The sequence below is a fragment of the Marmota marmota genome, unplaced genomic scaffold, assembly GCF_001458135.2.
Source record: "Marmota marmota marmota unplaced genomic scaffold, marMar, whole genome shotgun sequence".
Taxonomy (NCBI): domain Eukaryota; kingdom Metazoa; phylum Chordata; class Mammalia; order Rodentia; family Sciuridae; genus Marmota; species Marmota marmota.
The window spans coordinates 28,106,719-28,125,705 of record NW_026000241.1 but is presented as its reverse complement, the minus strand read 5'-3'; the positions used below and the strand labels follow the sequence as shown (position 1 = coordinate 28,125,705).

The 18,987-nt window shown below is 33.7% G+C and overlaps 1 protein-coding gene across 3 annotated transcripts in view; it reads left to right on the top strand.

The window, feature by feature from the left end:
* The window catches only part of LOC125613717 (ubiquitin-conjugating enzyme E2 E2), a 242,182-nt gene that overhangs the window by 58,517 nt on the left and 164,678 nt on the right, over window positions 1-18,987 (top strand). Inside the window, exon 3 of one of the 3 annotated variants that reach the window (XM_048794903.1) lies at window positions 3,508-5,267. The exons of the other annotated variants lie outside the window; for them this stretch is intronic. Within the exon in view, the coding sequence (XP_048650860.1) occupies window positions 3,508-3,553 (46 nt within the window). The 3' untranslated portion in view covers window positions 3,554-5,267. Of the gene's footprint in view, window positions 1-3,507; window positions 5,268-18,987 lie in introns of those variants that run through there. 3 annotated transcript variants of the gene reach the window in all.

Sequence of the window (18,987 nt, the reverse complement as noted above, 5' to 3'; positions counted from 1 at the left end):
ATCTCTTTGATTCTTCTCTGTTTACATTTTGTACTCTTAAGTATAGTTGGCAGTTGATTGCATTGAGGTTGCAGTTTAGTTGACAAACCTAATGATCCAGTAGCAGCTCTAATGATCCAGTAGTCTTACCCACTCAAAAAAAATGGTCATCAGAAATGGTTAATATTTGTTGAATAGAGAAATAAATACTAGAGACTGGCTTCTGTGTATCTGCTTCTTACTCTTCTGTTTTTGTTGATTGTGTTTTTCTGCACAAATGCTAGTATCATCTCACATTTTACAGAGCTTCTTTAGAGGGTGTCATAATATGCACTAGTATAACAGAATACCATAGTCTGGCTTATACAGCAGACATTTATTTCTCACAGGTATGAAGATCGCAAGGTTCAAGATCAAGGGGCTGGCAGATTTAGTGTCTAGTGCAGGAACTCTTCCTGGTTTGCAGATGACAGCCTTTTCATTGTACCCTCACATTTTTTCCTTTTCTGTCAGGGTATTAAGCCCCTTAGGGAGGATCCAACCCATGTTCAACTCTATGCCAATTGCCTTTCAGTGGTGTTGCCACCAAATACTAAAATATTGGGGAATTGGGTTTCCATATATGATTTGGGGGGTGGGGCACAAGCATTCAGTCCATAGCAGAGGTTGGATCTGAAATGTCCCTCAAAAGCTCCTGTGTTTAAAGTATGTTCCCCAGTGCAACAAGGTTTAGAGGTGTGCCTTTTAGGCAGTGGCTGGATCATGAGGATCATCATCATCTGTCTATCATCTATCAATTTGATGGATTAATGCATTGGTAGCTGAATTACTGCTGGGAGGTGGGACCTGGTTGGAGGAAGTAAGTCATTGGAGGAGTACTCTGGAAGGGTACTTGGACCCCTTGCTCTTTCCCTCTCTTCCTCTAGGTCTTAAGTTGAGCAGCTTTCCTCTGTTATACCTTTCTGCCTTAATGTTCTGTGTCACCTCAGGCCCACAGCAAGGGAACTGGCCAACCATGAGCACAATTAAACTTTTTTCTCTAAGTTGTTCTTATCGGGTATTTTGGTCACAGCAATACTAGCTCAGTAAATTCCTCAAAACAATGCTTTTTTTCTTTGGCTGACATATTTTGCACATGTATCTTATAATGTAAAAAGGAAACTTTTCTGAGCAAAAAACCAGCTCACCATTTTGCCACACTTCCAGATACAGTTTTTCAAATGTTTTGTGTGACTAGAAAACAGCAAATAAGCAACTCACTGGGAAATTGATACAAATGTCACTTTAAAATAGGACACATTTCCAGATCCTTACTACATTTAAAACACATTTGTATTATTTTTATGCATTTCCTTTTTGTATTTTTAAGTATGTAGATTAGCTTAAGTAGTAGGAATTTTAAGTGCTTGGTATTTAGTTTTAGAATGTTAAAGTATTTCTTATTATTTAGTTGAACTTAAGTTATGAAATTGTAAAGGAATACCAGTGATGTAACATTAAAGTCTTGCATTACCAAGACTTTATTTCAGTGAGTTGTTGCATTAAATTTCTATTGTAGGAACAGAATAGTTTTCTTAAAGATAAAATCATAATTTGAGTAAGAATTGATAGAGTGTTTAAAATTAAAATTTTGTCTCAAGGTGCATATGTGTGTTCAAAATTGACTGAGGACTTATTTACATCTTTTTAAAGGGAAAACTTGATTTAATGAAAGGGTGAATATTAAGATATTTTAAGTCAGTAATTTAACTATCCAGTAATATAGTTTCACAAGGTGGCTTTTTAGGGTATAAAAATGTATGTGTAAAAAACTATTTGTCACAATGAAATTCATATATGTATTTATACTCTTCAGAGTTAGGTTGATTACTTTAAGGTAATAGCTACTGTATCTTTTATCTTGTTAGGTTAAAAAAACTAATGAGGAGAGGGCAATTAGATTAGAGGCCATTCTTGATGCTAGTCAGCTATATGGACCCCAATGTTTGCTATTTCTTCTAGTCTAGATTAGTGTTTTTCAGATTTTAATACAGGTAAGAATCATCTAGGGATCTTTAAAAAATAAAAATTCAAATCTTGTTTTTTTTAGTAGGTCTTGAATGGGATCTAACAGCTTATATTTTTAATAAGTTACTAGGTAATACCAGTGTAGGTCTGAGGACCAACCACTCTGTGAACAGCAAAAGACAATATTATGATTGCAGTTTAGAATTTAAAACTTTAGGTAATATATTTATATGGACTCTTAAATGCTTCAAATTTTATTAGTTTCTTGGATTTAAAGAATTTTTTTAAAAAAATATTTTTTGCTTAGGGCTGCTTCCAGTTTATACAATGTCTTTTAGGAATAGACATAAATGATCCTTAGAGTAGATAAATAGCTTGGCCAGTTAAGAGACATTTCCTCGGTAGATGGCAGGCCTGTATGTACATCCAGGGCTTAAATTTTAGATTACATGTCCTGGGAGTATACAAACTCATGGATGAGTAGATATCCCTGCCTTTGTTTAACTCTGGGTGGAAAGTACAGAATAATAGTAAAAGACGTATCTCTTCATATGTTGTAATAATAGGACCCCCCCCCCACACACACAGTTTGAATATACTTCAGAAAATTAATATTGTGTCTATAAACTCAGGTTGAATAAAACATGGAGACCACATACAAGCAACACATTATCAAATTTGCTATCTTAGAAATAGCCACCTTTACAGGTGAACTAGGGCATCAATTCCAAAATTTGGTAGAATTTATATTTATTTGTATCGTGAGACAGATATAAAGCAGTTCTTACTGAGTCATGATAATAAACCACTGTCTAATTAAACTAAGAAAAACAGTAATATTTATTATGTACACCTTCCTGATGCAGTTCATATTATGGCCTGCTAGCTTTATAAGAATAGATTATTTGACATTAGGTTCATTGATGGGAAACCTTGATGTGGATTCTACTATCTTTCCTATCCCCACATCCCCTCCATTCCCCTTCCATCACTTCTCTCTATCTAATCTAAGGTAATACGCTGTTCTTCACTAGTGCCCCCCACCTTATTGTCTGTAGAGTCTTTTTAAAACTAATTTTTCCTTATTCCTCTTTCCCTTTTCCATTCAAATATGTATAAATCTCCATCAGTTTAAAAAAAGATCTTATACAACCACAAGAATGGGATCCTAATTAGAATAAGTTACACTCCATGTATGTATAATAGTCAAAATACACTCTACTGTCATGTATATCTAAGAACAAAAAAAAAACCTTATTTATACTTGAACTCCTAGGCTCTACTGATCTTCCTGATTTAGTCTCCTAGGTAGCTGGATCTATAGTTAGATGTCACCATGCCTTACTCACTCTTTCCTTGATTTCTGTAGCACTGTACTTTTCTGCTTTGCTTTCTCATTTTCTTCCTCTTCCTCCTCCTCCTCCTCCTCCTCCTCCTCCCCTGCCCTGCCATTTTTGCTGGTTTCTTAAAGTGTCTTCTAAAGCTTCTAAGGCTTTAATTCTTGGTTTCTCTCTATTTCAGGATTGCACATTCCCCAGAGAGGCCTGTGAATGATGTGAAGGAATGAATGGGCCAAACAGGGACACAAGTGATAAGACATCAGCTCTCTGTCCAAAGGGAACATCACTATTTGACTTCAGCTTATTAGCATTATGTGGGAAAACAAGCTTTACTGTAATCACATATTCTAATAAGAGAAATATGGGAAACATAGATTTTTATGTGAAATATCCCATATTTTGAATGTTGGCAGCCAATTGAAGTTCAGGAATAGTCAAATAAGTGGAGTTTGAAGCAGGATTCTGGTTGGAAGGGGATTTATGTAGCTTCCTCATTATAGTCTTTGGGTTTGTAGTCTACATTATGATGTGTACCACTTGAACTATAGTAAACAGTGGTCCTAAAGATTGCTTTAAAGCTATATTTTTACAATAGTTGCACATTTTATAATTTGTATATGTATTGTTTGGGTGTGCCACAGAAGACAGGTTGATTGAAAAGTGGAGTAAATACCACCACAAGCCACACTTTCTTGCTACAATTGTTAGAAGTTAATTTTTCTTTTCTAAACATTACAATCTGAAAAATATGACTGTAAACCTTTAATTTGTGACCTTTGCTCTGAGATCTTTAAGAACTCATTCTAACAACTTGGTTCTCTTCAAGAAATTTTTAGTTGTCAATTCTTTGGCCCTAAATTGGCTGATCTTTGAATTAGAGGCAATTCAATCCCTAATTCAGCTTAGGGACTTTTCTAGTTCTGAAATGAATGATTATATGATTCTTGTCTGACCTCTCAAACTAGTCTGCATATTATATTTCCAACCATTACTGTAATTTTCACTACGCTAGTGTTTGTTCTTTTTACCAGCTTAAAATTAACATGTGTTATTCTCTTTCTGAAGAGGAATTCATTTTTCTACTCTATATAGTTCCTTTTTGTCTTTAATCATTTTCCTGGTAATTCAGACTTGTGAAAACTTGCTGACTCAACTCCATTTATCCTCCTGGCTATGCTGTCAACAGTTAGTATTAATATACAGTCTTATGTAACTCACTTAAGAATTTTTTGAATCCATGAATCAGAATTAAACATCAAGATCTATTAGGTCTTAACAAACAATGATTTGGTTTGTTTATTTCTGCATAGTTGTTAAAGAATTTTTTTGTATACAGTTTGAGTATACCTTTTCTGCAGTGCTAGAACTAGACATGTTTCAGATTTTGGAGTTTTTTGGATTTGGGGATGTTTGCACAAAACTTTATAGATTGAACTTCCCTAATCTGAAAAATCCCAAATCCAAAACTTTTTCCTCCAAAAGTCTTGATTTTTATTCTGTAGAATTTAAGAGGAATAATTTGACAAGACCCTAAAACTAGTCCAGGTAGAAGGAATATGTATGTGTTAAACTTTTCTCTTTTTTAGAATTTATTTATTTATTCTAATTTGTTATATATATGACAGTAGAATGCATTTCAACTCAATAGTACACATATAGAGCACAGTTTTTCATGTCTATGGTTGTACACAAAGTAGAGTCACACAATTCTTATTTTCATACATGTACTTGGGGTAATGATGTCCATCTCATTCTGTTATCTTTCCTAGACCCCTGCCTGCTTCCTTCCCCTCCCTTTTGCCCTGTCTAAAGTTCCTCTGTTTCTCCCATCCTCCCCCCACCCCATCCCCATTATGGATCAGCATCCTCATATCAGAGAAAACATTCAGCATTTGTTTTTTGGGATTGGCTTACTTCACTTAGCATAATATTCTCTAGCTTCATTCATTTACCAGCTAATGCCATGATTTTATTCTCTTTTATTGCTGAGATATTCTCTTGTATATATGTACCACAGGTTCTTTATCTAATGAAGGGCATCTAGTTGGTTCCACAATTTAGCTATTGTGAGTTATGCTGGTATAAACATTGATTTGACTGCATTACTATAGTATGCATTACTATAGTATGCTGTTTTTAAGTCCTTTGGGTATAAACCCAGGAGTTTCCATAATTGGGTCAAATGGTGATTCCATTCCAAGTTTTTCAAGGAATTTCCATAGTGCTTTCCATATTGGTTGCACCAGTTTGCAGTCCCACCAGCAATATATGAGTGTGCCTTTCTCCCCACATCCTTGCCAACACTTACTGTTTTTTGTATTCTTAATAGCTGCCATTCTGACTGGATTTAGATGAAATGTTAGTGTAGTTTTGATTTGCATTTCTCTGATTGCTAGAGATGTTGAACATTTGTTCATGTATTTGTTGATTGTATATCATCTTTTGTGAAGTGTCTGTTCGTTTCCTTGGTCCATTTATTTGATTGGGTTATTTGAGTTCTTTATATATCCTAGAGATTAGTACTTTATCTGGTGTGTGTGTGGTAAAAATTTGCTCCCAGTTCTGTAGGATCTCTCTTTACTTCACTGACTGTTTCTTTTGCTGAGAAAAAGCCTTTTAGTTTGAATCCATCCTATTTATTGATTCTTAATTTTATTTCTTGCGCTACAGGAGTCTTATTGAGGAAGTCGGGTCCTAATCTGACATGCTGAAGATTTGGGCCCACTTTTTCTTCTATTAGGTGCAGGATCTCTGGTTTAATTCCTAGGTCCTTCATCTACCTTGAGATGAGTTTTGTGCATGGTGAGAGATTTTGCTACATATGGATTTCTAATTTTCTCAGCACCATTTGTTGAAGAAGCTATCCTTTCTCCAATATAATTTTTGGCACCTTTGTCTAATATGAGATAACTGTATTTATGTGGTTTACAGGACACCAAATGTACAAAATCACAGCAGATCTACACCAAGGCACATTGTAATGAAAATGACTGGCATACCGAATAAAGAGAGAATTTTAAAAGCCACAAGAGAAAGGAATCAGATTATATATATGGGGAAACCAATTAGGATATATGCAGATATTTCAACCCAGACACTGAAAGCTAGAAGATCCTGGAACAATATATACCAAGCTCTGAAAGAAAATGGATGCCAACCAAGAATATTATATCCAGCAAAATTAAGCTTTAGATTTGATGATGAAATAAAAATCTTCCATGATAAACAAAAGTTTAAAAAATTTTAAAACTAGAAAGCCTGCATTACAGAACATCTTCGGCAAAATATTCCATGAGGAGGAAATGAAAAACAACAATGAAAATCAGCAAAGTGAAGTATTACATTAAACTTTTGTTAATGCCAGAGTCTTCCCCCCTCCTGTTAGTAAGCTTCTAACAGTTTTAGCTCAGTATCACCTTGTGAACTCTTTTTTTCCCCCCACAGGAGACAAAAATTTCTTATTTCTGTAGTAGCACTTTTTGTTTGTTTTGTTTTTGTACCAGGGATTGAATTTAGGGGCATGTAACCACTGAGCCATATCCCTGGCCATTTTTATTTTTTGAGACAGGTCTTGCTAAGTTGCTTAGGGCCTCACTAAACTGTTGAGGCTGGCTTTGAACACGTGATTCTTCTGGCTCAGCCTCTAGGGCCACTGGAATTACAGGCATGAGCCCCTATACCTGGCTTTCGTAGCACTTTTGTACCTGCCTCACTTAGTCCAAGCATTATTTGTTCATACCATGACTGATTATGAGGCTCCGTCAAGCTGAAAATTGTAATGTACTTCTTTACTTCCCAGGGCCTTGACTGAACCATAGTGAAGCTCAGTACATGTTTTGTTTGTTTTAATTAATAGATGAATGTATACTTCATGCTTGATAGGGGTTTGTGAAATGTATAAGTCAAATAATATGTACTCCATGATTCTGGCACTATTATGTATTTTATTTAGAGACCGTCTCACTGAGTTGCATAGCACCTTGCCATTGCTAAAGTTCGCTTTGAACTTGCAATCCTCCTGTCTCAGCCTCCTGAGCCAGTGGAATTACAGGCATGAGCACCATACATGACTCTTGCCAAACTTCTTTAAAAACAAAAAATAAATAGTAGTTAAACTTTTAAGTACCCCAGAAATGAATTCAAGAAGGACCAAACTTCCTTAGGAATTATGAAGGGAGTTTAAAGGTTCTGCATCTTTCAACCAGTATGACTAGGGTCTGATTAATCAGTTCCTATGTATTCTGTGCTTTTCTCCTCTGCTAGCAGACAGCTTCTGACCATGTTCCTGCTTATTAGCTATAGTATCAGAAGGTGGAATAGGAGATGAAGTTCACATCCTTAAGTTTTGTTACCTGTTAGCAAATTACTTAAATTTTGTGAAGACTATAAATAAAGTTAGATTATTTGTGTTGCACCTTTCTGTCTCCTGTGATCACAAACAGTGATGATTTATGTATAGTTGACCAACACTGCAGGAAAAGGAAAGTATTTAGGAAATGCTTCCTCAAGTTTCCAAGAGGTGTTTTTTTTTTTTTTTAATTAAATGTCTTTTTGGGGGGTTAAAGAATATTAATAAAAAAAGACCTAAATATACTTGTATTCTTTTTTTGTTTATATGTTATTTTGTTAAATTGTACAGTATATAATGAAGAGTGGAATTGTTTGTAAATTATGGAAAGTATCACATATGATAAAGACTATGGTTTTGTGTCTGTGCAGCAAACCAGGTGGAATTGAAATGAAACTATAAATATTTTATTTTATGTTTTGTAGTTTAATTATGTGGTTTAGTTGTTTTCTGCCACCAAACAGGACTAGTCCTAATGAAAACTAGATCTGCTGATATGAAATTAATGGGAAGCAGGGCAATATAGGACCTTTAATTTAGTGCTGGGAAAACTTTTTAGAAGTTTTGAAAGTGGTAGGCACATTTTAGTTTTGATCACTAAAAATACAGTTATTAGATTTTTTTATTCTTAAAAATTGAAGTAATCACAGTACAGCTATTCTCTACCTCCCCCCCCCCACCTTGGGACAAGGATTAGATTTGATAATAAAATGTATATTTTGTGTAGAGGTATTCAAGGTATAACAGTGTAAAAAATGAAAATACTAAGTTTGTATATTCTTTTCACAATTTGCATTCTAGTTTGATGTGGGACTAGAGGAGGGAGATAAATTTCCAAATTATTCAATTGCTGGATTATATAATACCCTCAGAAACTTTTTCTTGAAAAATAGTAACTAGTATGATTTTATTGTTAGGATTTGAACTTTCTAGGTCCTTAATATAGAGAATATTAGAATATTTTTAATAGATTAAATAATTTCCATTCTCATTCTTTTCTTGAGTCTCTTTTGAGGGTAGAGGGTATTGGATTTCTTGAATTTATAAGTCCAGACCCATAGAACCAAACTTGGATTTTGTCCAGAGGAGTTAGAATGTGTATGTTTGCTTATGCTTCCCTAAGTAGTTGTGAAAATTCTCTTTAGTTCATTTGTTAATTCATTTTCCAGCATGTAAAATTTGATTTAAAAAAAAATTTTAAGATAGTCTATCACTGTGACACACGTGATACATTTCAAACTTTCTCGTATCCAGCTTCCAGACGAGTAGATGAGAGGGAATTATGAAAATACTAGGACCCCTCTTATCCTGGCATAGTCACTAATCTCACCCCTTTTGACTTTCAAATGTTCTAGTTTGGATAATAAGTTATACAGTCACACTGTGAATAATTATATAAATATCAGGCCAAGTTTAAACATTAATCACCTTCAAAAAAAAAAGCATTATGGAAATTTAAAAGGGCAAGTTAATTTACGCATGGTTGGGAAGCAACAGCTATCTGACACACAAAAGGAAGCCATTTGATTCTTGGCAACTCTTAAGTATAAAAGAATTTCATCTCTCATTTTCACTTCGTATAGATGGATATATGTGTTTTAAATTGTGATCTTAAAAAGAAAGGAGAGAGGGGCACCAATTCTCTTGTTCTTCATCCCCCTCTCCCTTTGAGCAGCAGCTGAGATTTTTATGTGTTCTAATTGGTTAGAGTAAAAGAGAAATGTTTAAGATGTGCTTGTCCCTTGCTTTTCTAAGTCACTCTTTTTCTGGGAATATTTTGATTTAATTGAGAAAAAAGGTCATGATTAATGTCAAGTTTGAGTTTGTATGTAGTTTGACTTCAGAGATTTTCTGTAAGTCTTTTAATGACACATGAAGTTTAATCTATAATACAGAAGCTGATCTACTGCTCATTTCCTCTGATCATCATCCTATTCCATTTCGCTAAAGTGGAACTTTTATAGTAATTTTCATACTAGGAGAAATATAGATAAGAGTGTTTACTGTATTCACAGCCAGGTTTGTTTGTTGCTGCAGTTAGTGTTGGATACTGTCATTTAAAAAGTTTTCTGGAGTTGCTTATTTTGTTCTTTTAGGCAATGAGGGTATATGACTTCATTTTCTTTTCATTTCTTTACAGAAGAAATAATAGCTGCTTAGTAAATTGCTCAGTGTCTCTTCTTGGCCATCCAGGTACCAGCATAACAACCAATACTGAATGCTTGACCAAGCAATATTTTATAGAATTGTATGATAGGCCTCAGCTAGGAAGACGACTGGGGATGAGAATTTAGAATCACAGACCTGTTGAACTAATAAAAAAATCAATGATGACTTAAAATAAAAGGATGTATTCTGGTGAACGATGTGTTAACAATTTAAAAAGTAAGTCAAAATTCAGGCTGTGTTTTGACACAAACTCTGGGGAAGGCTTAACAAAATTTTATAGAACAGTGAAAAAAATATCATAAACCTGCCCATAGGTTTCAGACAGAACTTCTGTGCATGAATTAGGAGTTACTGTGCTTTAGGAATTTGTGAAGATAAAGTTATTCAGGGTTTTGGTTTTGGTTTTCTGAAATATCGTTTTGGATTTCTTTAATCTCAGGTGTAGTGTGATAGGAATATGCAGATTCCTTATTTAACATTATGATTTGTCTCTTATAATTACCATAAACATGGAACAGTGATCACAGGTATTGAGGAAATGAAATGTTTTTCATTTTTGTGATCTAATGTGATCTAATGTGATCTAATATGAGAATTAATGGAACATTCCTGACTATTTTGGTAAACAAAAAATGAGGCAAATTTTCTAATTTGTAAAATAAAAGGTTAGATTAGATGATCTCTAAAAAGAGCCTTCTGCCTCTATGTTTTTGAGTCTATAGATTGCATTCCTCTCATTTAGCTAAAATGGTTAAATCTCAGTAGTCCTTTTGCACTTGTACTGTTAAAACTTACACCTCCATACTCATGCCTGCCTTTCTTACCCTGGGCTTTTATTTGTTGAAGTAGATGTTGGTTTGTATGTTAGTCAGCTTTGCATTACTGTAACAAATTACCTGAGATAATTAACTTAAAAAGAGAAAAAACTTATTTTGGCTTACAGTTTCAGAGGTTCCTGATCATGACCTCTTGCTTTGGGCCTGTGACAGGGCAGCATGTCATGGTGGAGAGTATATGTCCCAATGTCTCCTTTAAGGGCATACCCCTAGTGATCTAACTTCTTTCACATAGACTTCACCTTCTAAAGGTTCTACCACCTCTCAATAGTGTTTCTGGGTAGGGACTAGTTTTTTTAAAACACATGTTTGGGACACACTCAAGATTCAATTATATCAGTTTCTCTTGTCAATGTGACAGAATAATTTTTGATGAACATTTTAATGTTTAGTGATATGAAAATTTAAGATCAGAACTCATAGATATGTGAATTTTTACATTTGAAAATAGAAAATGTGTTATAGCTAAAGGTAAAATTTTCAGTGCTGTACTGAAAAGTCAAACCAAATAGATAAATGTTGTAGAGTTTCTAACATGAGCAAGTCTCCTGTTTCAGAATAGGCATAAAATAACTTCCATTGAATGACTATTCAATGCATTTTACTAGGTGATGTGGAATACAAAATTGCACCTAATTTTGTTTGTGTTTTTCCCTGAGTTTGCTAAAAGGAGTTAAAAGTAAATGTAGTGCTTATATATTACCAAAATAGAAAGACAAGTAGAACATTGGTATATAGGCAGGCAAAAGGGCAGATTCTCTGCCAAGTCGCTCTAAATGAGTTGATGCAAGGAACTTAAATATTAGGCTTTGATGAGAGATTGTTCAATTTTTTTCAGTGTTGTTGTCTCCACTGGTATGCAAGCTAATTAGACATAACAACTAACTGGAGCCAGTAACTCAACCTGCTCCATTTGCTACCATTGGCACAAATACTGGAGGGTGGCACAGTTGGCCTTGTTGCTGGCCAGGAAGTTTTCCATCAAGGCTTACCTGCAGTCGTATCAACAATTCTTCCTGGTTTTCTCAGGAGAGTGTTGCCTTACGTGGACCTTTGTTAAGAAGAGGTTTCCCAGGGAATTTTATCACCTTTACTCATTATGATATTAATAAAATTTGTACTCACCTCTTTTAATACATTTTAGCAATTTCAGAAGTCTATCACTCTAGATAAATGGAGTGATCTCCTCTGTGTCAAAAATGAAAAAAATTATTACGAAGCATTCTGGTTTTGCATTAAGTGCTAAGTTCTGTCAGAGCAGCTGATATTAATCCTAATTGTGCATAAAAACACCCAGGAATCTTGTTAAAAATTTAGACTCCTTTGGCACTGCCCTATAAATTCTGATGCTATAAGTGGGGGATGAAGAAGCTTCTGTAGAAGCCTCTCTTAACCCAGATTGGAGGTTGTCTCTCCTAAAATGATGTTAAAATAAGGGGGAGTGTTTATAAATAAATTTAAATGAGTTTTATAAGTATCTAAATCAGAGCTGAACTTAATACTCTCTTTTCTAAATATTGTACTTTTAATTACATGAGTTCATTAATGTATCTATAAGTAAGCTTTTGGAAATAGAATTCCAAAAGATCTTTTCTTTCATTGTGTGGAAGTAATATTGAAAAATTAGAAAACCTCAAAGGTAAATGTATTCCGCTGGTTAGAATACGTTTATCCTGTAGGGGACAGGTGATCACGATCTTTAAAATTTTGACACATGAAGTTTAAGAGAGATCATCAAAAGTTCCATATTGTTCACTTTCATATATTGAATAGTAAAACAAGGAAGAGTGATTTAAATGTCTCCTAATTGAGTCATCCGAATTTGGATGAGGCAGAGTGCCTTCCCTAGAGGTATATAAGAGAGATTCCACATGACCCCTGCGTTGTCCAGCAGCTTTATTATGCATTGGCATTGGAATAGGTCAGTTTTGGACACTTGATTTAGGAATCTAAAATGCTCTGAACTTCTAGTTCTATTTGTTTACATAATTGTTTCTAAAATGAATTCTAGGCTCATTAAATAATATTGAATTTACATAGTTTTGTTCAAAGAACTTGCTTATTCCTCCTCAATAAGAGTCATGAAATGAGAGAGGATTTAATTTTGTTGAAAAAGATTAGAATGACATTGTTATACCACTTCAATTATTTCTAATCATCCTTTTATGATTCCATAACTTTGGGGGGTATACATAGAAAATCATTGCCAAATCAAGTGTCGTGAAGCTTTTGCTTTCTGTTTTCAGAGTTTAGTTTTCTGTTGTTGTTTTAAAATATTTTTTTAGTTGTCAGTGGACCTTTGTTTTATTTATTTATATGCAGTGTTGAGTATCGAACCCAGTGCCTCACACATGCTGGGCAAGTGCTCTGCCACTGAGCCACAACCCCAGCCCCCAGAGTTTATAGTTTTAAGTCTTAATGTTTTTGGTTTTTTTTTTTTTTTTTGGTCCAGGTATCTGTCCAGGGTACCAGTTTGTTTTTATTCATCATATCTCTATGGGCTCTTCTGGACTATAACAGTCATTCAGATTTTCCTTGTTTTGGTTGACATTGACAGATAGTTTTGAAGAGTGTGGGTCAGAGATTTTGTAGCATGTCCCTCAATTGGGATTTATTTGGTGTTTTCTCAGGATTAGATTGCAGTTATGGATTTTGGGGGAGAAAAACTACAGAGATAAAGGGCCATTTTATTATATCAAGGGCATGTGTAATCATCATGACTTATGATGTTAAGGTAGATCCTTGCGTAGGTAGTATACAGTTGTGCCATACTGTAGTCTTTAGAAGAAAGTCACTATGGTAGCTTACATATAAGAAATAGGGAGTTAGGCTCTTTCTCTCATGTTTTAATATGGTATATTTTCTTTCAGTTTTATATATTTTTCTTTATTTCCTTTGAGGCTTCTTTGGCCCATAGATTATTTATTATGTCATTTTTATTTCTGACTATTTGAAGATTTTCCTATTGTCCATTGATTTCTGGTTTGATTTCATTAAAATGGAGAATACATACTTCAGTTTTAATTATTGTAAAATTTTTAAAAATTTGTTTTATTTTCCCAGTATGTGGCCTTTCTTGGTAACTGGTTCCATTAGCTCTTACAAAGGGTGTGTGTGTGTGTGTGGAGTGATTGAGTACTTATTCAATTCTCCTCTTGATTTTCTGAGCAGTACTTATATCAGTTGCTAACTGTAGGATATTGAAGTTCCCAATTGGAAATGTGGATTTGACTCTTAGACCTGTTTCTACTTTTTTGGTGAATACTCATTAATGTTGTTTTGTCTAACTAATGGTGTGATTCTTTTGTCATTATGTAGTATCCCTATTTATTTTAAGTGATTTTCTTTTTGTTCATTTTTAGCATTTATTTTTTAGAAGTAGTTGTACACAACACCTTTATTTATTTATTTATTATTTTTATGTGGTGTTGAGGATTGAACCCAAGGCCTTGCTAGGCGAGGGCTCTACTGCTGAGCCACAACCCCAGCCCCCAAGTATTTTTCTTTGAAGACTACTTTATTGCTATTAATATTGCTACTCCCTTTTTTTTAAAATTAATGTTTGCATAGTATATCTTCGATCCTTTTATTTTTATCCTACTTATGGGTAACTTTGGATTTTAAATCAAATCAAATTCATTCAGTTCTTAAGTATTCTCAAAAAATTCTATTGATTTCTTTCAATTAATGTTAGGCTAAATATGTGAGTAAATGGTATAAATCACTGTAAAAATATAGAAAATGGAATACTGGTACAACTGAAAGTAGGAATAAAGCCTTATTCAGTTTTTAGTCATCAAACAGGTATTTTTGAACACATCATAGGTATCAGGTTTTAGATGCATTGTTTAGGTGCTGGAGAAGTAGTAATGAACAAAACAGAAGGAAAACAAAACACTGGAGTTTATACATTGTAGTAGAGGAGGAAGGAAATGAAGAAATAAACTGTATCATATATTGGAAGGTAATAAAATGCTTTTCAGGGGCTGAGGCTATAGTTTAGTGGTAGAGTGCTTGCCTCAAACGTGTGAGGTACTGGGTTCGATCCTTAGCACCACATAAAAATAAATAAATAAAGATATTTTGTCCATCTACAACTGAAACAAATATTTAAAAAAAAATGCTTTGTAGCAAAGTCAAGCTGGGAGGGGAGCAGAGATTAAGTACTGGCGTTAAGGGTGGCTGGGTGGAAGAGGTGAGCTTATTATATCAAATATGGAGATGACCTCTCTGATAAAGTGCCATGTGAGCAAAGACCTGATTATGGCGAGGGAACAAGTCTTAATAATTTCCCTGGTAGGCGAATATCTTATCTAGAAAAAAAATACACTTGACAAGTGAGAGGAACCAGCAGGAGACCAATATGGCTGGAGAGAATGAGTGGCAGGAGATGAAGTCAGAGAGGAAACGAGGGACCAGACCATGCCAAATCTTGAAGAACCTTGTAAGGACTTTGGTGCTTATGAGAGATGGTAACTCACTCTGAGGGTTTTGAATGGAGTAGTAACATTCTTTTGCTTAATTTCAAAGGGAGATTTGACAATTTGTATATACAGATAATAGCAGGAAGATGTAAATTTATTGCAATTGTTTATTAAATTATATTTTGTAAAGATAAAGTTGGAGCCAGGTGTGGTGGCACAGGTCTGCTATCCTAGCAAGTTAGCAGTTTAGCAAGGCCTAACAATTTACTGAGACCTTGTCTCAGAATAAAAAAAAAGGTCTGGGCATGTTAATTAGTTAAGCCTTCATGGGTTCAATTTCTGGTATAAAACAAAAGCAAAAAAATAAACCAGATGAAGTTGAGTCAGATAATTTCAAAAGTTTTTTCCCAACCTGTCTTTTTTCACCTTATGGACTTAAAGTAATATATTTTTAACTTTTAAAAATATGGAAAGTGTTTTGAAATGATACATCTGTTAATGCTGTTGCTGTGTGTTTGACATGTTTAATGTTTTGTTTATTATTTATATCTTGCCACATCTGGAAAGGAAATACTACATAATAGTCATTAAAATAAAAATAAATCCCTGAAAAAAAAACATTAAAAATGATGTGACCATTAAAATCTATGAATTATATGATCATTTAGAGAAAGAAAAATTAACAGGATCTATTATAACAACAACAACAACAAAAAAGAACACAAGTTGTCAGAAAAAAGGGCTAAGTATACTGTTGCCTTGGACATAACAGTTTAACTTTGAGCTTCCTGGCAGCCAGTGCTCATTGTTTTTTGCTTGCAGTTATGGGTCTCTGTTTAGGAACTATATCAGGCCATGTTTTTGTTTGAGAAAAAGAATATTATTTAATTCTAGGGAACCACTACTAGGTACCAACCCAAATATATTTTACTGAAATTTGAAATCGCTTTGATAATTTTAAAGAAATCCAACTAACAATTTATAGTTTTCTTCGCATTTTAAAAAGTAATGACAGGTGTACATGACTGTCAGCTCTGGAAAATGTAGCTATATATTTTGTTGTATAGGTGATAAAAACATTTGTTCTGATGCAGATATTTTTTAGAAAGATTAGTAAAAATATAATGCTAGTGATTTGTGTTGATCCCTTCCCCCCATTCTGCAGAACCCATTGTTAACCTCTGTACTATTGTTGTTCTTGAATAGATCATAATTTCAGCCCTTGTGAAATAGGTAAGCCCTGCAAGGTTCTCTGACATTAGTGGTGTTCAAATTGTATTCAAGGGAGTTGTGGAGGGATACCAACTGCAGAGGGTCACCAGCTGCTAGAGCTTTGAAGAAAGAGCTTTTTATTTTTTTCCCAGCTTTTTTTTTTAACTTGTATACATAATATTAATCAAATATGGTATTATCTTTGTCTCTTTGGAAGGCTAAAAGCCTGAGAGAATATGCTATAGGACATTTGAGTGACTGGCTTTGGATATTTTCTTCTTGTACATAGATAGAACCATGAGAGTTAATAGGTTAAAAGATTTTGGTGTTCCTGATCAGCAGTGGCAAGGGAGAACCATAGGAACAGGGTTTCTGGCACCAAACTATAGCACTTGCCTGTTTGACTCACCTTTTTCAACTGTAAGAGAAAAAAATATCAAGACCCCCTGAAGCTTCCCTAGCATTCATTTGTTTTGATAACAGCAGAGTGGTGAATGACAATATTATAAGAACTTGGAACTATTTATAATTATGTGTTGTATTATTGTTAGTAATAGTGGTAAGTAGCAGGAGCAGTAGTGTCTCGTAGTACTTTAGTTTATAAGCAGTTTACAGATTTATAGTATTAAATGCCTGCATATGAGAGAAGGTATAACATATCTAAATCTATCTATATGTATCTGACACATAAAGAGTTGTATATCTGAGAGAGAGATACATTTGTCATCATCCCATTTAACAGATGAATAGAGCAAACCTTATACAGGTAATTTTAAGTAGCCTAAAATATGTTAGTGAATGATAGAATCTGAGACTCTAATAAATATAATTTATATTATATACATTTATAATAAATAATAATAAAAATCTGTACAAATTTTTCTTCTAAATGGTTTAAAGCATTTCCTTATCTGCTTTACTCTAGTCAAACTTGTATTTTTGGAGTAATTATTTTTATTGCTTTTTTTTGAGGTTATGGGAAGGCTTTCAAGAAATTATTTTGTCTGTATTTTCTGGACTTTTGAGATCTTTCTCCATCATTAATGATGGGGGCATAGCCACTGAAGTGTAAATATCATCCTGTGCCTGCAAACCAGTGGTACCTGCATGTAGGAAAAGATTTTAGTGTGCCAAAAAATTGATCAAAATATTTATGTTTCACCCTTTTTTAATGATCAGAAATTTTAGAATAAAACGTGGCAAGTGAAAAAATTATGGCAGTATCTGTTAAGTATCTTAAATCATCTAGAATGATTTTGACAATAGGGATACATTTTGAATAAGAATGGAAATAAAATAATGGCATACGTTATTACATTATATTAAACATTTTAGTATTAATTAGACATCATAAATGCAATATGCTTTTCTTTCTGCTAAGGTGTGTGCCTGGCAGGTGATATTTTTCAAACCTCCAGGAGCAGCTTTTCTAACATTTTTCTGGTTGGGGCACATTCCACCACAGACTCTGGAAAGAGGCAATTAGCTGTATGATTCAAACTGGGAGATATGCTATTGAGATGTGAATTATCATTATTAGTTAACTGTCTTTTCCATTTAAAATTCAGCTTATTTTTGTTTCACTGACTGCTCATAGAGACTTGTATTACATGCAAATTTAAGAGAAATTAGGATTTGGTACATTAAAAGCTATGGCAAATATCACCTCAAATATGCACATAAATGAGTGCCATTCATAGATGCAAGGTATATGTTAGTCCATTTTATAGTACTATAACTGAATACCACAAGCTGAACAATTTATGAAGCATAAAAATTTATTCATCTCACAGTTCTGGACAGTCTAAGGTTGAGGGGCCACATCTAGAAAGGCCTTCTTGCTGGTAGAAACTGTGCAGAAGGCAGAGTAACAGAGAAAGCCCTTCTAGCGTCAATCGCTTTCCTTTTATAACATTCCTCTTTAACATTATGTAATTTGATATTTTATTTCACAAATAGAGGCCAACAGTTTATTTCTATTCTAAGTGTCTTAAAGCTTTGTAGGAAATTTGGTTAGTTTTTAACAAAACTTTTTAGGTGCTTTAGAAAGAAAATAATGTCCATTAAAAAATTATCTGGTTCTGCAGATAGATTATGATAGTTGTATAAAGTGTGAATGTACTTAATGCCACTGAAGAGTATACACTTAAAATGGTTAAAATGGCAAAATTTTTATATGTACTTTCCCAGGTTTAAAAAATGAAATTTAAAAATATCTGAATATAGAAATGCTTATTATAGAAGATTTAGAATATTGTGAAAAGCTGAGGAAAGACTACCATTGTTTTATATTAAAACTCACTTTGAGTTTTAATTTTGTTCTAGTGATCAGATACATATTATACATTTAAACCTTTAAGGTTTTAAAAAAGATGTGAGTTCACTACACTTGCTTTCAACTTGTGTTTTTACACATAGCTTTAACCTGTAGTAAATAGCTATAGTGATAATGTCAGGTATAGTGAAACATTATCATTTGAAGCTCATTTTTTTAAACTTGTTTTACTTTTGGGTGAAATAAAAATGTAATTTGTATCTAACAAAGTGAAGCCTCTATTAATGTATTCTATTAATGCATTTTGAATTTTATGTGGTATGATTATCATTTAGTGAAATTAAATTTAATGATCAGTTGTTTTAGTCAAACCAGTAATTATGGAACAAGGTAAAAA